The sequence below is a fragment of the Somniosus microcephalus genome, chromosome 7, assembly GCF_052327205.1.
Source record: "Somniosus microcephalus isolate GS21.2 chromosome 7, FLI_Smic_1.0, whole genome shotgun sequence".
Taxonomy (NCBI): domain Eukaryota; kingdom Metazoa; phylum Chordata; class Chondrichthyes; order Squaliformes; family Somniosidae; genus Somniosus; species Somniosus microcephalus.
Genome location: NC_140993.1, coordinates 10,168,778 through 10,192,046, shown reverse-complemented (window position 1 = coordinate 10,192,046; position 23,269 = coordinate 10,168,778). Strand labels below are relative to the sequence as shown.

Sequence of the window (23,269 nt, the reverse complement as noted above, 5' to 3'; positions counted from 1 at the left end):
GATTCCCGTCGTAGAGGGTCGCTGGTCCGCTTACATGCGGTTGGCCATTGGCCAGAGTCCGTGTGGCCTGGATTGCCCTGTGAAGGGTCGGGGAGATCATGGCTTCGAGTACGAGCCCCAATAGGTTCAAAGTCAGACTGCCTCTGTTCAGAGGGAGGTGCAGAGCTGGTCTGTGGCAGACCAGTACTTTCATGCGTGGTACTGGGAGGGTCGCAACCTTGAGCACGGGGTTCTACCGGCACCAAGCTAGTTGGTGTCCGATCAGGATCCTGGAGAGGGGTACCCGATAGGTCCCAAGAGTTTCCTGGTGAAATGCCATCACCCGATGTCCCACGAGGTCCTGGTGGGCAGGGAGCCAGATCCCGTAATGATACGGTAGATTCTCGGCCGTCGGAATATCGTATGTTTGCATAGGTGGGGTTGGCATCGGTTAGTTCGACCTCGTCTACAAGAGGGTCATTTTTAGACGTCCGAACGTATCTTCGGAGTAATACAGGTCCAGGAGTAGTTAGCCATGACGGGAGTGATGTCCCATGAGATGAGCGACGCTGGAATCCAAAGAACCGCTCATGAGGTGTAGTATTTGTGGCTGTAGAAAGCAGGGACCGTATAGAGTGCAATGCATCCGGAAGCACTGTTTCCCATTGCTGGTCTGGTAGGCCCCGAGATCTTAAAGCGAGACGTACGGAATTCCAGATGATACCGTTATACCTCTCTACCTGCCCATTTCCGATGGGATGGTATGGTGTTGTTTTGCTTGTAGCAATTCCCCGTTCTGAGAGGTAGTCCTTGAGTTCCCTCAACATAAAGGATGGACCCCGATCTGAGTGAGTATAAGCCGGCATGCCACAGAGAGAAAATACCTGCTCAAGGCAGCAGATTACTGTGGACGCCAGCATATTGGAGCAGGGGAAGGCAAATGGAAAACGTGAATATTCGTCGATCATGGCGAGCAAATATGTGTTCCGAGTTGAAGAGGGCACTGGGCCCTTAAAATCGATGCTAAGTCGTTGCATCGGTTGGGTTGCATGTATGAGTATACCATCTGAGGGGCGGAAGAACTGAGGTTTTAATTCCGCACAAAGCCGGCATTCTGAGCATATTTTCTTTACATCTCCAGTGGAAAAAGGGAGATTCCGTGATCGTACGAAATGTAGCATGCGCGTAACGCCAGGATGGCACAAACCATTGTGGACATCCATGAGGGTGGAGGATGACATAGTGGAGCAGAATGCCCGTGTGAGGGTGTCTGGGGCCACATTCTCCTTGCCAGGCCGATAGAAAATGGTATAACCAAAAGAGGCCAGTTCCATCCTCCAAAGTTGTATTTTATTATTCTTAATTTTGGTTCGTTTTCGATTATCGAGCATGAAGGCGACTGATCGTTGGTCCGTGATCAATGTAAAGTGCTGGCGAGCTAGAAAATGGTTCCACTTCCGTACTGCCTCTATGATGGCTGTGGCTTCTTTCTCAACCGGAGGATAATGTAGCTCGGCACCTTGTAAGGTCCTGGACATAAATGCTACAGGACGACCTTCCTGATTCAGAGTAGCCGAGATCGCCACCTCCGAGGCATCACATTCAACCACGAAAGGGAGATTCTCATCAATGGAGTGAAGAGCCGCTTTCTCCAACTGTTTTTTGAGAAGGCTAAAGGCTGCAACAGCCGCTGTTCCCAGTGGAAATGATCTAGCATGCAGCAAGGGTTGGATTTTGTCCGAAAAATGAGGAATCCATTTAGCGTAGTATGCAAACAGACCGAGAGCCCGACGTAAAGAAGCCGGATTCTTAGGTGACGGGAGCTCTTGGAGCGGGCGAAGTCTTTCTGGGTCTGGCTTAATGATACCATTGCCTACGCAGTAGCCAAGGATGTTGATGGTCGGTTGCGACTCAACAGATTTGGATTCATTCAGGGTCAAATTACGGCGATGGAGGGCATCCCGAAATTTTTGGAGGTTGGAGTCGTGTTCCTGTTGATCGTGACCTGCAATGGTAATGTTATCAAGATAGGGAAAAGTGTCCCTTAGGTTTTCCTGCTTAACCAGGCCATCCATTGCCCGTTGAAAGACAGCCACTCCATTAGTAACCCCGAATGGGAGGCGACGAAATTGGTACAGCCGTCCATTAGCCTCAAAGGCTGTGTACTGCTTATCTGAGACCTTCAAGGGTAACTGATGATAGGCACTTTTTAAATCGTAAGTTGAGAACACTTTGTATTCGGCCAGTTTATTAACCATATCATCAATGCGTGGCAATGGGTAGGCGTCCAAGTCGGTATATTGATTGATGGTTTGCGAATAATCGATGCATAGTCGCTGTTTGTGAGGTTTTAGAGGGTTCTTGACAATGACGACTTGAGCCCGCCAGGGCGACGAACATGGTTCAATGATATCCTCTGCTAGAAGTCGAGAGATTTCAGCCGCAATAAAAGATTGGTCTTCCTGATTAAAGCGCCGCGATTTCGTTATTATCGGTTGGCATTGAGGCGGAATACTGGCAAATAATGAGGGTTCATCAAGTGAAGCTGCTGATAATGCACAAAATGGTAATTTAGACGGTATATTAGAAATAGTAAGTCCGGGTTTGGATCCACCAAACTCAATGGTGAGTTTCTTATGCTGTTTTTGGAAGTCCAGTCCTAAGAGGAGATCACTACATAAGTCCTTGAGCACCGAAAGTCGGGTGGAGGGATACATACGACCATGAAGTGTCATATCAACAACACAAAAGCCGGAGATTCTGGTATTAAGTGATGACTGGGCCATCGCAATTGCCTGGTCCGATGGGAAGACATGTAGTTTCAATTTCGCAACAATCTGTTCCTTAATGAAACTATCAGTACTTCCTGAGTCAATTAAGGCATCTAAGGTATGCCCTTTAATTGAAATTTTTGTGGCAGCATGAGACAGGTTCTGTGGGCAAGCAGCTGTAATTGGTGTCGTTGCACAGAGAGTGGCTAAAACTCTCGGTGTGCTTCTTCGGGAGAGAGCTCGAGAGGAAGCTTGATAGGTCCTAGCTGGAGCATCTTGATAGGCCCTAATTGGGGCAGTTCGGTAGGCCTTAGCTGGATTGGCCCTCGTAGAGGCCCTTGATAGGCAAACTTTAGCAAAGTGTCCTTTTTTCCCGCAATAACTGCAGATTGCATTGCGAGCAGGGCAGGTTTTCCTAGGGTGAAAAGCATCTCCACAAAAGAAGCATTCCTTCCTAGATTGCCAAGAGGCTGCTAAAGTGGGGTCGTCCTCCTCTTCTTCATCAGAATTATCAGAATTAGATTCCCCCATGATAGGGTTCACCTGAGACCGCTTGAATTGTCTGGTTGCAGCTACAGCAGCAGATCGAGATCTGGGCAGCTGATAGAGGTCTGCATTTCTCTTTGCCAAATCCAGTGAACAAGCTAGGTCAAAAGCTTTTTGTAGCTCAAGTGTTTTACTTTCTAGTAGACGCTGGCGTATAAATGGAGAGGCAATCCCGCAGATGAAAGCATCACGAATCATTTCTTGGCGGTACAGCTCAGCTGAGGCTGCCTGAAAGTTACAATCTACGCTGAGCCTGCGAAGTTCTTGCAGGAATTCGTCAATTGATTCCCCTGGCCCTTGTCGGGCTGTGGCCAGTAGATGTCTAGCATAGACCTCATTTGGGGTCTTGGCATACAGTTTCTTAAGTGCCCGAATCACCTCATCGTAATTATCCCATTCATCAACATATTCGAACACTTTTGGGGTCACATAATTGATAAGTATCTTCAATCTAGCAGGAGCATCCGCTTCACATTCATCCAGAAAATTCTCAAAAGTACGGTACCAATGCTTCCATACCCTGCCAGCTGCTGGTGCATTCGGGTCCAAGTCCAGACGAATAGGTCTAAGGATTTTCTCCATGATGGGTGGTTCCCTGGATCCTTAATTCCGAGTTTGTCCGAAGGTCTAGTATTCGTGAGTGTAAATACTAAGTTACTTAAATTGATGTAAGAAAAAGGAGGCTTACCATCAAGTAACTTTAAAGTAAGCTTTAAGTAACTTATAAACACACTATATACAAGAGAGGTCTTTACCATGCCTCTGGTAGAAGCCTCTTACAATACTGAACAGACCAGTATTTATACCAGTCCAACAGGAAGTGACACATGACAGGAAGTGAGGTATGTACACAGTTCATAGTTCATAGTTCACAGTTCACAGTTCACAGGAAGTGATGACATAACTTCCCGGAAGTTATTATTTTTATCACAAGGTGCACACTTTTGTTTGCTGGTGGACAACATGGTCGGTAAATGAAATCCTTCATACAATGTCCAAAGCATTTCCAGTTTCCAGAAGAAGCAAGGCTGCTTGCAGGCCTTAAATCCAGCAGCACTCATCGGAGGTGACTTTCAGGATGGAAAGACTAATTGAGCCAGGGGTTCCCACACGCTGGAAATCAAGTGCCCACTTCACATCGGAGTCGGGGTCCTGACACGAAAACCACCTGACACGCCCCAGCCCGACCCCAATGGCAAGATCGAGCCCTTAATATATGTTGAACAATTTATTTAGTGTCATAAGCCTCTAGGTCCCTAATCACAATTTGTTTGGTTATCCATTAATGTGCAAGAAGTATTTTCCTGAGTATATACCCGCCTCCCACTAGGGTTTATCAAAAAGTCACAGCCGCAGTGCCAGTGATTTCCCCTTCATTGCCTGATAGTTTCTGACATGGCCTAGTTGCAATGAGCTTCCTGAAGGCCAGCGCGCATCCTGAGCATTTAAGGTACATTCTCCACAGTTTAACCACACCCAGCGAACCAATTAGCGAACAGGAAGTAGACTAATGACAAAAAGTTCACTGATCATAGAATCTTACAGCACAGAAGGAGGCCATTTGGCCCATCGTGCCTGTGCTGGCTCTTTGAAAGAGCTCTCCAATTAGTCCCACTCCCTCTGCTCTTTCCCCACAGCCCTGCAAATTTATTCCTGTTTCAAGTATTTATCCAATTTCCTTTGAAAAGCTACTATTGAATCTGCTTCCAGGCAGTGCATTCCAGATCATAACAACTTCTTCTCTAGTCTTACACACAGCAGAATATACGCCGTCCACACTGAGCTTGAGGCATGAAATTCAATCTGGAGGTTAGGCTGACATTCATTAACTGGATTGAGCTTCATTCTTTGCGGTTTATAAAGTCATTATAACTACTCAGTTTAATTACAACCTTATCACTCGCTTCCAGCTATTATTCTGTGGACCATAAACAGGCAGCCCAGGTTATTTATCTCGGGAAAGAAAATATAGATGGTGTGTTAGTACTGCACAGTGGCACTTCATGGGACTGGGTTGTGGTTTAGACTCGTATTTTCCCAAATAGGGAGTTGCCGATAATAACTGCTCCATCAGAGGGATCTGTCCCGCAGAGAGAAGCGTGGCCCTCACAGCCAGGAAACGAGGAAATCAGCAGGATTTGCTTCAGTCTGACCACGTGTATCTCCTTGTAGTTGATCCAAGATTACCATTAGCAGAAGCCTGCTTGTTCTCTGAGAATCATAGAGTTACAACACAGAAATAGGCCATCCCGCAGGCACATAATGAGCATATAATCGAGGCTGATACTCCCAGTGCTTTAATGAGGGAGTGCTGATCTGTATCTTAACCCCATCTACCTGCCTTGGCTTTGAGGAGATGGGCAAATGCATGTTCAGAGTTAAATCTGTGGCTCAGTTGGGAGCACCCACGCCTCTGAGTCAGAAGGTTGTAGGTTCATGTCCCACTCCAAAGACTTGAGCGCATAATCTAGGCTGACACCCCCAGTGCTGTACTGAGGGAGTGCTGCACTGTCGGAGGTGCCGTCTTTTGGATGAAACATTAAACCGAGGCCCCGTCTGCTCTCTCAGGAGGAGGTAAAAGATCCAACAGCACTATTTCGAAAAAGAGCAGGGGAGTTATCTGGGCCAATATATATCCTGCAATCAACATCACTAAAACAGATTATCTGGTCATTATTTCATTGCTGTTTGTGGGAGCTTGCTGTGCGCAAATTGGCTGCTGCGTTTCCTACATTACAACAGTGACTCCACTTCAAAAAGTACTTCATTGAGTGTGAAGCGTTTTGGGACGTCCTGAGGTTGTGAAAGGTGCGCTACAAATGCAAGTCCTTTCTTTCCTTCTTTTCATTAAGTAGCCATAAAGGGGGTAAAATAAGGAGGGATTATAGAAATTAAAAAAAATCTGTCTTTGCATAGTAGTGTTCTATTTTCACTGCAATTCATTGAGCAATTAAAATAATGCAACTGGAAACTCCTTGCGTTCTAAAATGATGTACAGAAATAACGGGGGCAGGGCAATTTTAACCTCATCCGCCCATTGGGAAACTGACGAGATCGGGGGCAACGCCGATTTCACACCGTGAACGATTTTACTCTCCATGGAAGTCAGCGGAGAGCAATATCGGGCGGGGCGTAAAACCTGCCTTCCACCCCAGCCCGCGGGAGTTTCCCGTGGGTGAGTTAGGCTCAAACTACCCCCAAAATATTCCATTGAAGGGTGTTACAATAATCTGTTTTACTGGTGGAAGAAGAAAAACGCAGGAAAGACTTACGTAAACAGCCGTCGGGCGCCTCCTTGGGAATTCCAGGTGGCCGATAATAAAACGGCGCACACCGCTCACAGTTTGTCCCCGCGGTGTTGTGCTGCAGAGCAATTTAGAAACACGTGGCTTACAAAAACGTAACAAAACCTCTGCTACTGCAGCTGCTTATTAGTCTGTCAGATGTCAAATTAGCATATTAACAACTGAGCTTTCATCTTATGAAGTTAAACCCAGCCACTAATGCTGACTGCATCATCTTTTCAACTGGACAATTAAGATTTGCGACTTGGAATTTAAACAAAAGAAAAACCTTTCCTTCGCGTGCCAATGGAACTGTGGTGGTAAATTTCTGTTAACAGCACCACTAATGCTTGTTCAAATCAGCTAAGCAGGCTAAAGATACACTATTTATTTAGTGTTTCTGCACAGGCTGGACTGTAGACAGCCAAGCTCAAACACCATTATCACCATGGTGGTTACTGTGTCGCAGAAATCAGTCGCTGTGTCTATTTACAGGCCCATTAAAAAGGTTTTGTGGATCTTCTCAAGTTAAAGGGGCTTTGTTGGAACATTCTGAACATTTTTGCTGCCAAAGCTTAGTATTCATTCAGGCTTAAAAAAATGTTTTATGGCCTTTTTTTTTGGCAAATCAAACTAATACCGAAGTCGGTGGAGTTTGTAAATTTTTATTCTATCTTTAAGACAAACCGAGGCAACCAGTTTTTACAAAAATCGCTGGAAATATCTGCGATGGAAAGGGGAACAGGGATGCATGCCGAACGCTTCTCAGAAATGATGCCTTCGGCTATCAATGAATGAAAGTATCCGTCCTGACTTGAACGGCTTGCCTCATACCTGGCAGTTCAGGCAAACACCTCCACCTTCATACCGCCCGTGGGTGTTCACGCTCATTCTGCGCCGGCTGACATCAGCATCGTAATAACAATCCTTGGCATGTCCGTGGCAGTTACAAGCTGTAAAACGATGTGAGAAATTGTTATCTCATCGCCCATCTTATCAATCTATCCCAAAAATAAACCACAACAGCATGTGGATCTCATTGAAACGTATAAAGTGCTGACAGGGCTAGACAGACTGGATGCAGGGAGGATGTTTCCCCAGGCTGGGGGGTCTAGAACGAGGGGTCACAGTCTCAGGATACGGGGTAGGACATTTAGGACTGAGATGAGGAGAAATTTCTTCACTCAGAGGTGGTGAACCTGTGGAATTCTCTACCAGAAAAATCGTAGAGCAAGTTATTATCTTAATGGCAAGAAACTGGAAAGTACTGAAGTACAAAGGGATCTGGGGGTCCTGGTGCACGAAACTCAAAAGGTTAGTATGCAGGTGCAGCAAGTGATTAAGAAGGCCAATGGAATGTTGGCTTTCATTGCTAGGGGGATAGAATATAAAAATAGGGAGGTATTGCTTCAGTTGTACAAGGTATTGGTGAGACCGCACCTGGAATACTGCGTACAGTTTTGGTGTCCATACTTAAGAAAAGACATACTTGCTCTCGCGTCAGTACAAAGAAGGTTCACTTGGTTAATCCCGGGGATGAGGGGATGGGCATATGAGGAGAGGTTGAGTAGATTGGGACTCTACTCATTGGAGTTCAGAAGAATGAGAGGCGATCTTATTGAAACATATAAGATTGTGAAGGGGTTGGATCGGGTGGATGCGGGGAGGATGTTCCCGATGATGGGTGAAACTAGAACTAGGGGGCATAGTCTTAGAATAAGGGGCTGCTCTTTCAAAACTGAGATGAGGAGGAACTACTTCACTCAGAGGGTGGTAGGTCCATGGAGTATGCTGCCCCAAAAAGCTGTAGAAGCTACATCATTACATAAATTTAAAACAGAAATAGACAGTTTCCTAGAAGTAAAGGGAATTAAGGGTTACGGGGAGCGGGCAGGAATTTGGACATGAGTCTAGGTTCGGATCGGTCATGGCCCTGTGGGTAGCGGAGCGGGCCCAGGGGCCGTGTAGCCTGATCCTGCTCCTATTTCATGTGTCTAATTCTGTTAGATTCAGGAGATAGTTCTGTGATAGTAGATTGACGGTTAGGATCAGATCAGCCATGATCTTATTGAATGGTGGAGCAGGCTCGAGGGGCCGATTGGCCTACTCCTGCTCCTACTTCTTATGTTCTTATGTTCTTAAGTCACTGAATATATTTAAGAAGGAGATAGATAGATTTCTAGACACAAAAGGCATCAAGGGGTATGGGGAGAGAGCGGGAATATGGTATTGAGATAGAGGATCAGCACTAGAGAGGGTACAGAGGAGATTTACGAGAATGTTACTGGAGATTTTAACTATGAGGAAAGATTGGATAGGCTGGGGTTGTTTTCTTTGAAACAGAGGAGGCTGAGAGGAGACTTGATTGAGGTGTATAAAATTATGAGGGGCCTAGATAGTGTGGGTAGGAAGGACCTATTTCTCTTAGCAGAAGGGTCAATAACCAGAGGGCATAGATTTAAAGTAATTGGTGGAAGGATTAGAGGGGAGTTGAGGAGTGCGAGTAGCTGAGAGTGCCGTGAGAGTTTGGGATTGGCAGACATCACGGAGGCGGAGCAGAGAGGCGAGGCCCAGTCGAGGCAGTCGGGAACAGCAGCGGGTGTCGAGTCGAGTCGGAGCAGCGAGGCGCGTCAGCCTAAACAGACTCCACAGGCAACATTCCAAGGGGAGGTCAGAATTCAAAAGTGACATCACAGCCAAGCTGGTAGGTGATTGGCTGGTTGGTGCGTACTTTTCCTTCCCTTTTAAACCTTTATAAGTTGGTAAGTTCAATTAAATAGAGGTGTGATATTCATCATCTAGAATCGGGGCAGAGGGTATTTAAAAATAATAATAAAAATGTAATTAATTACATAGAATGGGAGAGCAGGTGATGTGTTACTGCTGCAATATGTGGGAGCTGGTGGACACCATTGATGTTCACAGTGATTACATTTGCAGTAAGTGCTGGCTGCTCGAGGAACTCTGGCTCCGTGTTGATGAGCTGGAGTCCGAGCTTCAAACACTGCGACACATCAGGGAGGGGGAGAGTTACCTGGACTCTGTGTTCCAGGAAGTAGTCACACCAATTAGATTAACTAATTCAGATGTAGTCCGTGGTCAGGGACAGGAGGGTGTGACTATGAGTGAGGCAGGTACAGGGATCCAGGAGGTAGTGTTGGAGGAGCCGCAGCCCTTGCTCTTGTCCAACAGGTTTGAGGCTCTTACTCCCTGTGAGGACGGAAACAGGGACTGCAGGGAGGATGAGCAACCTGGCCACAGCACCGTGGAACGAGGGGCCATTCAAGTCGGGGGAGTAAAAAGAAATGTTGTAGTGGTAGGGGATAGTATCATTAGGGGGATAGATAGGGTTCTTTGCAGCCGAGAGCGAGAGTCCCGAAGGTTCTGTTGCCTGCCCGGTGCCAGGGTTAAGGACATCTCCTCTGGGCTGGAGAGAAACTTGGAGTGGGAGGGGGGGATCCAGTTGTCGTGGTCCATGTTGGTACCAACAACATAGATAGGACAAGGAAAGAGGTTCTGCTGAGGGAGTATGAGCAGCTAGAGGCCAAATTAAAAAGCAGAACCACAAGGGTAATAATCTCTGGATTACTACCTGAGCCACGAGCAAATTTGGCTAGGGTAAATAAAATCAGAGAGTTAAATGCGTGGCTCAAAGACTGGTGTGGGAGAAATGGGTTTTGCTTCTTGGGACACTGGCACCAGTACTGGGACAGGAGAGAGCTGTTCCATTGGGACGGACTTCACTTGGCCAGTGCTGGGACTAGAATCCTGGCGAATCGGATAAATAGGGCTGTAGAGAGGGCTTTAAACTATTTAGTGGGGGGGAGGTTTCAAGAGAGCGAAAAATAAAAATGTCAGCGGAGAAGGCAAGAGAGCAAGGTAGCAGCGGGGGAATTAAAAACCAGAGCGTGTCAGAAAGGGACAGAATATATAAAGATAAAGGTAAAGTAGTAAAGGGGATAAAAGCAGGAATAAATTGTCACAAAACATATTTAAAAGTTCTTTATCTGAATGCACGCAACATTCGTAACAAAATAGACGAGTTGACGGTACAAATAACTACACATGGGTATGATCTGGTGGCCATTACAGAAACATGGCTGCAAGGTGACCATGACTAGGAACTAAACACCCAGGGGTATTTGACTATTAGGAAGGACAGACAGGAAGGAAAGGGAGGTGGGGTGGCTATGTTAATAAAGGATGGAATCACTGCAATAGTGAGAAATGATATTGGGTCAAAGGATCAGGATAGTGAAACAGTTTGGGTGGAGATAAGGAATAATAAGGGGAAAAAGTCACTAGTGGGCGTAGTCTATAGGCCTCCTAACAGTTGCAACTCTATTGGTCGGAGTATAAATCAGGAAATAGTTGGGGCTTGTAATAAGGGAACAGCTATAATCATGGGAGATTTTGACTTTCATATGGACTGGGCAAATCAAATTGGGCAGGGCAGCCTTGAGGAAGAGTTCATAGAGTGCATTAGGGACGGGTTCCTTGAGCAGTATGTTACTGAACCAAACAGGGGGCAGGCAATCTTAGATCTGGTCCTGTGTAATGAGACAGGATTAATAAAAAATGTCCTAGTAAAGGATCCCTTTGGAATGAGTGACCATAACATGGTTGAATTCCAAATTCAGTTGGTGGGTGAGAGAGTTGGATCTCAAACCAGCGTACTAAGCTTAAATAAAGGAGACTATGAAGGTATGAGAGCAGAGTTGACTAAAGTGGACTGGGAAAATAGATTAAGGTGTAAGACGGTACATGAGCAGTGGTGTACATTCAAGGAGATATTTCACAACTTTCAAGAAAAATATATTCCACTGAGGAAAAAGGGGCGTAAAAGAAAAGACAGCCATCCGTAGCTAAGTAAAGTAATAAAGGATAGTATCCGACTGAAAACAAGGGCATATAAAGTAGCCAAATCTAGTGGGAGGATAGAAGATTGGGAAGCATTTAAAAGCCAGCAAAGAATAACTAAAAGATTAATTAAGAAAGGGAAGATAGATTATGAAAGTAAACTAGCAAAAAATATAAAAACAGATAGCAAGAGTTTCTACAGTTATATAAAAAGAAAAAGGGTGGCTAAAGTGAATGTTGGTCCCTTAGAGGACGAGACCGGGAAATTAGTAGTGGGGAACATGGAGATGGCAAAAACGCTGAACAAATATTTTGTATCAGTCTTTACAGTAGAGGACACTAAAAATATCCCAACACTGGACAAACAGGGGGCGATAGGGGGGGAGGAGCTAAGCACGATTAAAATCACTAAGGAGATGGTACTCGGTAAGATAATGGGACTTAAGGCGGATAAATCCCTTGGACCTGATGGCTTACATCCTAGGGTCTTGAGAGAAGTAGCGGTAGGGATTGCGGATGCATTGGTGGTAATTTTCCCAAACTCCCTGGATTCAGGAAAGGTCCCAGCAGATTGGAAAACTGCTAATGTAACGCCCTTATTTAAAAAGGGAGGTAGACAAAAGGCTGGAAACTATAGACCAGTTAGCCTAACATCTGTGGTTGGTAAAATGTTGGAGTCCATTATTAAGGAAGCAGTAACAGGACATTTGGATAAGCATAATTTAATCGGACAGAGTCAGCATGGTTTTATGAAGGGGAAGTCATGTTTGACAAATTTGCTCGAATTCTTTGAGGGCGTAACAAACAGGGTGGATAAAGGGGAACCAGTGGATGTAGTGTATTTGGACTTCCAAAAGGCATTTGACAAGGTGCCACACAACAGATTACTGCACAAGATAAAAAATCACGGGATTAATAATAATAATAATAATAATCAACTTTATTATCTAACAGAAAACAGAGAGTTGGGATAAATGGTTCATTCTCAGACTGGCAATCAGTAACTAGTGGTGTTCCGCAGGGGTCAGTGCTGGGACCCCAACTCTTTACAATCTATATTAACGATTTGGAGGAGGGGACCAAGTGCAACATATCCAAGTTTGCCGACGATGCAAAGATGGGAGGAAAAGCAGTGAGTGAGGAGGACATAAAAAACCTGCAAAACGACATAGACAGGCTAAGTGAGTGGGCAGAAATTTGGCAGATGGAATATAATGTTGGAAAGTGTGAGGTTATGCACTTTGGCAGAAAAAATCAAAGAGCAAGTTATTATCTAAATGGAGAGAAACTGCAAAGTGCTACAGTACAAAGGGATCTGGGGGTCCTGGTGCATGAAACACAGAAGGTTGGTATGCAGGTACAGCAGGTGATCAGGAAGGCCAATGGAATCTTGGCTTTTATTGCAAGGGGGATGGAGTATAAAAGCAGGGAAGTCTTGCTTCAGTTATACAGGGTACTGGTGAGGCCACACCTGGAATACTGCATACAGTTTTGGTTTCCATATTTAAGAAAAGATATACTTGCTCTCGAGGCAGTTCAGAGAAGGTTCACTCGGTTGATTCCGGAGATGAGGGGGTTGACTTATGAGGAAAGGTTGAGTAGGTTGGGCCTCTACTCATTTGAATTCAGAAGAATGAGAGGCGATCTTATCGAAACATATAAGATTGTGAGGGGGCTTGATCGGGTGGATGCGGGAAGGATGTTTCCACTGATGGGTGAGACTAGAACTAGGGGGCATAATCTTAGAATAAGGGGCTGCCCTTTCAAAACTGAGATGAGGAGAAACTTCTTCACTCAGAGGGTAGTAAATCTATGGAATTTGCTACCTCAGAGAGCTGTGGAAGCTGCGACATTAAATAAATTTAAAACGGAGATAGACAGTTTCCTAGCTGATAAGGGAATTAGGGGTTACGGGGAGCGGGCAGGGAAGTGGACGTGAGTCTAGGTTCGGATCAGCCATGATCCTATTGAATGGCGGAGCAGGCCCGAGGGGCCATATGGCCTACTCCTGCTCCTACTTCTTATGTGAATATTTTCACCCAGAGGGTGGTGGGGGTCTGGAACTCACTGTCTGAAAGGGTGGGAGAGGCAGAAACCCTCATCACATTTAAAAAGTACTTGGAAATGAACTTGAAGTGCCGTAACCTCCAGGGCTACGGACCAGGAGCTGGAAAGTGGGATTAGGCTGGAGAGCTCTTTGTCGGCCGGCACAGACACGATGGGCCGAATGGCCTCCTTCTCTGCTGTAAATTTCTATGATTCTATGATTAGCGGTGGGCAATAAATACCAGCGACACCCCATCCCGTGAATGAATTTTAAAAAACTTGGAGGTTGGTGCGTTTGCAATTGTCATGCTGACACTTGCAACAGAAAGACCCCAGAAACCCCGTATCCAGTAAGCAGTCAGTTAGTTGTACATCAGTGGGATACTTTGTGATACAAAACCCCATTGGAAGTGTGGTAAACATCTGCATTAAATCCAGAAAGCAATACTGAATTCATTTTTTGATGCTATCCTGCATTAAGAGAACCGAGTTCTAAATCCAGCAATACCACTTGCTACTACAAATCAGGACATGCATATAAGTTTATCTTCAACCTTATTTTTAGCACTTTTGCAACAGGGATTTCCTGAAGTGGGCTCCCCAACACGTGCAGGAATCATGACAGGAGCCCACCCAACATATTCAAATGGCCTTGACCTCATTATTTTGGCTGACAACAACAACTTGTATTTATATAGCGCCTTTAATGTAGTAAAATGTCCCAAGGCGCTTCACAGGAGCAATTATCAAACAAAATTTGACACCGAGCCACATAAGGAGATATTAGGACTGGTGACCGAAAGCTTGGTCAAAGAGGTAGGTTTTAAGGAGCGTCTTAAAGGATGAGAGAGAGGTAGAGAGGGGCCGAATGGCCTACTCCTGCTCCTATCTTCTATGAGAGGCGGAGAGGTTTAGGGAGGGAATTCCAGAGCTTGGGGCCCAGGCAGCTGAAGACACGGCCACCAATGGTGGAGCGATTAATATCGTGGATGTGCAAGTGGTCACAATTGGTTGAGCGCAGAGATCTCGGAGAGTTGTAGGGCTGGAGGAGGTTACAGAGATAGGGAGGGGCGAGACCATGGAGGGATTTGAACACTAGGATGAGAATTTTAAAATCAAGGCGTTGCTGGACCGGGAGCCAATATAGGTCAGCGAGCACAGGGGTGATGGGTGAGCGGGACTGGGTGCGAGTTAGGACACGGGCAGCTGAGTTTTGGATGAGCTGAAGTTTACGGAGGGTAGAAGGTGGGAGGCCGGCCAGGAGTGCATTGGAACAGTCGAGTCTCGCAATATTACGATCAGTCCTTGTGCAGCTATCAAACTGAGCACATACAATTATTCAACTATTCCACAGGAATTCAGGAGAAATTTCTTCATCCAGTGAGAATGTGGAACTTGCTATCTATGTTCCCCGTAATTTTTTGGTCGGCCCCTTTAACGGGCTGTATGGCCCATTCAAAAGTCCGCACGTGCGCGGGTTTTTCAATTTAAAAGCCGGCTCACCGGCTGCGCGGGACTCCTGGAGCGCTGAGCGGCTGAGCCGCTTAAAGGGAACACTGCTTGCTACCACATTGAGTGTTTGAGGCGAATAGCATGGATGCCTTTAAGGGGAAGCTAGATAAGTACACGAGGGAGAAAGGAATAGAAGGGTATGCTGATGGGGTGAGAGGGAGTAGGGTGGAGGAGCCTCGTGTGGGGCATAAACACCGGCACGGACTGGTTGAGCCAAACAGCCTGTTTCTGTGCTGTAAACTCGATGTAATTCTATGGGCCTAATTTTGCGACCCCCACGGGTGTGTTCGCGCCCGTAGGGGCCGCGCAAGTGCCGGGTTTAGGCGTGCGAAGCGCATGCACTGAAAACCGGCACTTGCGATCTGTCAAAAATTCTCCTAACAGATCGCACACATCCCCGGGAGAAGGGCCTCTGCGGGCGGAGAGTTCCGCTTTTTGCACAACTTCCCGCCCGCTGAAAGGCCGTGGAATTCTTACGCCTGGTAAAAGCAGGCGTGAAGCGTGAGGCCTGCTTTTACCAGCTTAAGAGTGTTGAAAAGTAGAAAAATTAAATTTGCTAACTCATTTATAAATTTAAAATACTCTTCAAAAAGGTAAGTTTATTTTTAGCCCCGTAAAAACATTTGAAAAAGTCAAAAAATTAAAAATTAATTTTTTTTTAAATTAAATGGAATTTTAATTAATTTTAATTGTGTAATTAAAAAAAATGTATTTAATGTTTTAGTGTGTTTTTAAACGTGATCCCCGAACTTTTGACAGTTCTGTGCGTAGAGACCTGTCAAAATTATGAAGGGGGATTCCCGTCTTTGATTGGTTCACCTGGCCCACGTGATCCCGGGGCGCTTGCGAACTGCGTGCGCCCCTGGGGTACCTGGGCCTCTGCCCGCGTGGACCCGGAGAGGCCCAGGATCACAAGCCTCGGGATCTACGGGACTAGCAGGTAGGTTCGTAGAATGTTTTCCAATCGGAGGCACCCGTCCGAAGAGTAGTATATAATTATAAAGAATACCAATGAGGTGTTGGTGTTGTATGCAATGATAATGAATGCAGAAATATTTTTTAACAACTTGAATGCTAGACGTTGAAAATAAAAACAGAAAATGATAGAAATACATCTCAGGACGGCCAGTATCTAAAAGAGAAAAATAATTTAACATTTTGGGAGTGACCATTCATCAGAACTCAGATTTCTTATAAAGGATCCCTATCTGAAATGTTAACCTATCTTCCACTGTCAGATAATAGACATATACTTGAGGTCATCCAAAGCTTTGATGCCCGTACTCTAACTCACACTAAGTCCTGTTCACCCATCACCCCTGTGCTCGCTGCCATACATTGGCTCCCGGTCTGGCACAGCCTCCAATTTTTATAAAATTCTCATCCTTGTGTTCAAATCCATCGCCCCTCCCTATCTCTGTAACCTCCTCCTGCCCTACAGCCCTCCGAGATATCTGCCCTCCTCCAATTCTGGCCTCTTGCCCATGGCCGATTTTAATCGCTCCACCATTGGCGGCTGTGCCTTCAGCTGCCTGGGCCCTAGGCTCTGGAATTCCCTCCCTAAACCTCTCCGCCTCTCTCTCCTCCTTTAAGACGCACCTTAAAACCTACCTCTTTGACCAAGATTTTGGTCAGCTGTTCGAATATCTCCTTATATAGCTCGGTGTTAAATTGTGTCGGATAACGCTCCTGTGAAGCGCCTTGGGATGTTTTACTACGTTAAAGGCGCTATACAAATGCAGGTTATTGTTGATTTGTGGAAAAGGTTTTTAGGTATGAAGGGGCAAAATCCGGCAGCTGATAATTTGCATTAAATTAACTGGACTCCAATTCCCAGGAAAGGAACTGTCAAAAAGTGAACCAGGTTACTGGAGAATGAGAGGGGCCGTTTATCTCTTTTCTGTTCCCATGCCTTTTTTTGTGGGAAACAACCTATGTTGTTAGGGACGTTACAAATAATGTCAACGTCAATTCGTTAGCCCGTGTTGTTTGGAGTTCACGGGTTCACCCTCTATTTTTCACTTGGTCAAGGCAAGTCTATCTTAAGAATTGCAGGAATGGAACGTAACAAAAGAAGCTGTAAAAAAGGAGGAAACATTTCTCTTTAGGAGCTGTTGGCAGGCACCCAGCGTATTCCGTGCCAGAATGTAACGGCAAACATCACTGTTCAATCTGCACTGCACTGCACAAAGAGTGCTATGTGGGGAAATCGATTCCCTGAGCAAACAATGGGCACAGTGCTTAAGGGAGATTAGCAATTACAGCCCAACAGCAACTCTTAAATATATTTCTAATAAAGAAACAACCATGCTGGAGGTTATATCGTCGTAACCAATCACGATATCTATTGGCCCGTCAATAGTGAAAATCAACAACACAACTTGTTGAGCTAAAAGGGTTAAATTATGAGGATATGTTGCACAGACTGGGCTTGTATTCCCTCGAGTGTAGAAGATTAAGGGGTGATCTAGTTGAGCTGTTTAAGATGATTAAAGGGGTTGATAGGGTAAATAGAGAGAAACTATTTCCTCTGGTGGGGGGGGGGGGGAGTCCAGAACACGGGGGCGTCACCTTAAAATTAGAGCCAGGTCATTTAAGGGTGATGTCAGGAAGCACTTCTTCACACAAAGGGGAGTGAAAATTTGGAACTCTCTCCCCCCAAAAAGCTGCTGAGGCTGGGGGGTCAATTGAAAAATTCAAAACTGAGATTGAGAGGTTTTTGTTGGGTAAGGTTATTAAGGGACATGGAACCAAGACGGGTAAATGGAGTTGATATACAGATCAGCCGTGATCTAATTGGATGGTGGAACAGGCTCAAGGGGCTGAATGGCCTCCTCCTGTTCCCATGTTCCTGTGTTCCTACTCTTTCTTTTTAGGTCTCCCTTGACCACATGTCATTTGCTGGTGGAGAAACCAGGGGGAAACTTGCCCTAGATTTCTACCAATGTTACGCTTGAAAGTGTAGGCAAGAGAACCAGAGTTAAATACGTGGGGTTACAGGGATAGGGTGGGATATGTGTTGGTGTAGGGGTTACGGGGATCGGGTGGGATATGTGTCGGTGCAGGCTCGATGGGCCGAAATGGCCTCTATCTGCACTGTGGGGTTTCTGTGATTCTGTGAATACCCTTCCTTTGGGGACGTACCTATGCTGCAAAGGCTGGAAACAAAACCCCAATAGTCAGTGGGCCGTTGTAAGGGGCCATGGGGACACCTACAGGTTTCTGTTAGAGGAAGCGTGGGGGTGGGGGGACCCAGCACCTCCCTCCTCTGGTCCACCATTCCTCTGCTGGCCTGTCCGGCATTGCTGCTATGGTGAGCATCCCAGATGCATCCCTAGTGGCAGTCTAATCAGGGAACCAACACCTAAAAACAGATTATCTGGTCATTATCACATTGCTGTTTGTAGGAGCTTGCTGTACGCAAATTGGCTGCCGCATTTTCTACATTACAACAGTGACTACACTTCAAAAGTATTTCATTGTCTGTAACGTACTTTGGGATGTCCTGAGGTTGTGAAAGGCTCTATATAAATGCAGGTCTGTCTTTCTTTAACCCTAGAAAATCTTCCATTGTCAATCGTGGAGGCTCCCAGTGGGTTTAATCTTGTCTGTGGGGATCCCAGGAGAAGGTGGAAGAAGAAGAACAACAACTTGTATTTATATAGTGCCTTTAATGTAGTAAAACGTCCCAAGGCGCTGCACAGGAGTGTTATGAAACAAAATTTGATGCCGAGCCACATGAAAAGAAATTAGGGCTGGTGACCATAAAGCTTGGTCAAAGAGGTAGGCTTTAAGGAGCGTCTTAAAGGAGGAGAGAGAGGTAGAGAGGCGGAGCGGTTTAGGGAAGGAATTCCAGAGCTTAGGGCCTAGGCAGCTGAAGGCACGGCCGCCAATGGTGGAGCGATTAAAATCAGGGATGCTCAAGAGGTCAGAATTAGAGGAGCGCCGAGATCTCGGAGGGGGTTGTGGGGCTGGAGGAGATTACAGAGATAGGAAGGGGAAGAGGCCATGGAGGGATTTGAAAACAAGGATGAGAATTATAAAATCGAAGCGTTGCTTAAGCGGGAGCCAATGTAGGTCAGCGAGCACAGGGGTGATGTTTGAACGAGACTTGGTGCGAGTTAGGACACGGGCAGCTTAATTTTGGATGACCTCCAGTTTATGTAGGGTAGACGTGGGAGGCCAGCCAGGAATGTGTTGGAATAGTCAAGTCTAGAGGTAACAGGGGCATGGATGAGGGTTTCAGCAGCGGATGAGCTGAGGCAAGGGCGGAGACGGGCGATGTTACGGAGGTGTAAATGGGCGTTCTTAGTTATGGCGTGGATATGTTGTCGGAAGCTCATTTCAGGATCAAACATGACACTAAGATTGCAAACAGTGTGGTTCAGCCTCAGACAGATGTTAGGGAGAGGGATGGAGTTGATGGCTAGGGAACGGAGTTTGTGGCCGGAACTGAAAACAATGGCTTCGGTCTTCCCAATGTTTAGCTGGAGTATCATTTTTTGGAACCATTTAAATCCCTATTACCTCTCCCAGATGTTGAACTCCAATCGGAACCCTCTCGCTGCCAATCTCCATGCTAATGTTCCTGACTTTCCTGTTTGGGACAGGAATGATACAGCACTGAAGAAGGCCGAATGCAATCGTGCCTGTGCCGGCTCTTTGAAAGAGCGCTCCAATTAGTCCCACTCCCCCTGCTCTTTCCCCATAATCCTGCACATTTTTTCCTGGTAATTCTGGTCCTGGACATGAACATTGACAGAGTAGGGGCTCGGGGGTTGCGGGTCGAGCGTCGGGGAGCAAGGGCAGAAAAATGCATCTTTTAACTTCTCAACTGCTTTGCAATTAGTTCATAAAGATTATTTTTCAATGAAAGAGTATTTTTGTTGGAATGAATTGATTTATTTATTGATCTAACTTAGTTACTAACTTACAAGTTTACACAGAAATTATATTATTGCGTCACTGACTGTGTCTTCCCCCAATATATGCGTAAAATGAAAACTAGCACGGAAACCATATAATACGCAACCTATCCCAGACTTCTATGTTTCTATCAAGAAGGATATATTTCTTAAGGCTAAAGGGATCAAAGGATATGGGGAGAAAGCAGGGACAGGGTACTGAATTTGGATGATCAGCCATGATCGCATTGAATGGCGGGGCAGGCTCGAGGGGCCGAATGGCCTACTCCTGCTCCTATCTTCTATGTTTCTATGTTTCTACACCTAATGTGCTGCAATGTGTACCATCTACAAGATGCACTGCAGCAACTCGCCAAGACTTCTTCGGCAGCACCTCCCAAACCCGCATCCTAGAAGGACAAGGGCAGCAGGCGCATGGGAACACCACCACCTCCAAGTTCCCCTCCAAGTCTCACACCATCCCGAACTGGACATATATCGACTGTTCTTTCACCATCTCTGGGTCAAAATCCTGAAACTCCCTCCCTAACAGCGCTGTGCGACAATGTTCCCTCTCATTTTCTTTTGGGTGCACGGCCCCTTTAATGGGCTGCGCGGCCCATTCAGATTTCCGCGAATTGAGTGGAAAAACCGCACAAAGTTGGGGCCGCCAGACCGCTGCGCCACCGCGCAACTTAACAGGAATATTGCTGCGGGAGTACCTTTGCCACACGGACTGCAGCGGTTCAAGAAGGCGGCTCACCACCACCATTAGGGATGGGGCAATAAATGCCGGCCTTACCAGCGGCGCCCACATCCCAGGAATGAATAAAGAAAACCAGGCAGGTTGCTTCATGCCTGTTACTAAAAACTGCTCCCCGAGGGCAGCAATGACTCTTAACCTGTGCTTAGATAATAGAAGTATGAATGGTAATACTCACATTCACACTCATTGGCAGTTGAAGTTGTAGCTGGTTGCCATAGTTTCTGACTGTATCCGGGACAACACCGATCACACAATATTCCACAGGTGTTATGCCGACACTCGCACTGCAACCTGAACATCACAACTTGTGTCAGTAACACGCAATCAGAGGCAACTGACGTCAATGTTTTGAATTGGAGCCGACAAATTTCGACAAGTGATACCTTACACAGAAACTATAAATAAACATCCTTTACATAGTTTCATAATTATAAAGATAATGGTTTAAGGTAACTGGAAAAAGAACCAGAGGGGGAGATGACGAGACTAAAGACAGTGCCATTTATAAGGATAATAAACATTATGGGTAATCACAATGATATATAAATTTGTGTTCAAAATCATGAAGGACTTAGATAAGCGTAAATAAGGAGAAACTGTTTCCACTGGCAGGAGAGTCGGTAACCAGAGGACACAGATTTTACGAAATTGGCAAAAGAACCAGAGGCGAGATGAGGAGAATGTTCCTTACGCAGCGAGTTGTTGTGATCTGGAATGCGCTGCCTGAAAGGGCGGTGGAAGCAGATTCAGTAGTAACTTTCAAAAGTGAATTGGATAAATACTTGAAATGGAAAATGATTTAGGGCTATGGAGAAAGAGCAGGGGAGTGAGACTAATTGGAGAGCTCTTTCAAAGAGCCGGCACAGGCACGATGTTCTCCTTCCGTGTTCTGTGTTGTATGATTCGATGAACACTGCCAGAAAATGATTCAGCGTTAATCTGATTCTTTGATCAGTGTACTTTAGACATCGGAGTAACATACTTTTGGAAGAAATCTACTTGTAATGGCCCAGATATTCCGATCCCTACGGGTGGGTATGCGTTGTGTACCCATCCATAGGGACATCGAAAATGCCACTTTCAGGCATGCACAGCGCATGCACTGAAAACTGGCAGTTCCGATCTGTCAAGAATGTTCTTGACAGATCCTCCGGCTGCCCTGGAGAAGGGTCTCTACGGGCGGATAGTTCCGCTTTTTGGAGACCCTCCGCCCGCAGAAAACACTTACAATTCTCGCGCCTGCGTAAGGCCTGCTTTTACCAGGATAAACATTGAAAAATTCACTAATTTATCATTTAAAAATACTTTTAAAAAAGGTAAGTTTACTGTTAGCCCCGTAAAAAACTTTAATTATTTTTTTCAAAACATTAAATTTTTGTTTAAAATACTTAGGCCTAGAAATTGGGTATTGCCCCGTTTGGGGCGTTAGAATTGGCGCAGCGCAAAGTTTATAGCCAGACGCAACTTATCGCCACCTGGCGCGATATTGGGTTGCATCACCCCTAAAGGTGATTGAGGCGCAAATTCAGGCATTACACGGGACTCCTAAGGCGCTAAACTTCCGGCGCAACCCAATATCGGAGCGGACGGGCGCAGCGCAGGTGCTCTCAATTACCGATGACCACGAGACTTCCAGGCGCCAGCCAGCTCTTAAAGGGGTGGGTCAGTCAGCTTCAGCATCCACACTCTGCGCCTTGCAGGCCTCAGAATCTGCGCAGACCCTTCTCTGGCGCTAAAAACTTGGACCAGATGGAGAAGGTGAGACAGAGAGCAGAGCGCTTCACCAATGAGGCTCTGGAGCAATTGGTGGCCGCAGTGGAGCGCCGGCGAGATGTTCTCTACCCAGACAATGGCAGGAGGCCGAATCATAAGGACTACCGACGAGCTTGGAGGGATGTATGCCAGAGGGTCAACTCCAGCAGCATGGTGACCAGGAGCCCTGTCCAATGCAGAAAGAAATTCAACGACCTCACTCGGGTCATGAGGGTGGGTGTTGTTTCTGCAAACTTCTGCATCCCTTCATTTGCACCTGACTTTATGGCTACAGGGTGGCCTGTGCCCCATTGGCCATCTGCCAGCAAGCACCCATGGCCCTTTCTGGGCACACACATGCACATTTGGCTCAAGGTGTCATGTAAGGGCTCTTGCACCATGGGGGGCATGAGATGATCACTCAGGGCATCAGGTAACATAACTTCCCCTCCTTTTCCCTGCAGTCCAAGCTGGCGAGGATTGGCAAAGACCAGCTTCGCACTGGTGGAGGACCTCCACAAGTGGTCACTCTCATGGATCTCGAGGAGAGAGTCCACCAGATTCTTGGAGGACGTCTGAGTGGTCCTGTAACCACTGCATCTGCCGACCCCATTGTCGACAGCGATGGTAAGGTTCTCACCTTTTACAACTGTCTCCTTCCACTTGTTCCCCCTGCCAGCATGCTTTCTCACTGTGGACCCATGTCATAGCCTTGCCGCAATCTGGCATCCCTTGTTGCCAAGCTGTCCTTTTGCTAAAGCCACTTTTCCACCTCCCTGCTTTCAGATGCTGCATCACCAGCTCGGGAGCCGGGCCCTCAAGCTGCCAGTGCCAGTGCCTCCAAAGGCT

At 46.2% G+C, this 23,269-nt stretch overlaps 1 protein-coding gene across 1 annotated transcript in view; it reads right to left on the bottom strand.

Moving 5' to 3' along the window:
* Positions 1 to 23,269, bottom strand: part of lama3 (laminin, alpha 3) — a 340,063-nt gene that overhangs the window by 255,447 nt on the left and 61,347 nt on the right. Inside the window, exons 7-9 of the mRNA XM_085993930.1 lie at positions 20,844 to 20,959; positions 7,415 to 7,533; positions 6,569 to 6,659 (exon numbers count right to left, since the gene is read on the bottom strand). Of these exons, the coding sequence (XP_085850056.1) occupies positions 6,569 to 6,659; positions 7,415 to 7,533; positions 20,844 to 20,959 (326 nt within the window). The remainder of the gene's footprint in view (positions 1 to 6,568; positions 6,660 to 7,414; positions 7,534 to 20,843; positions 20,960 to 23,269) is intronic.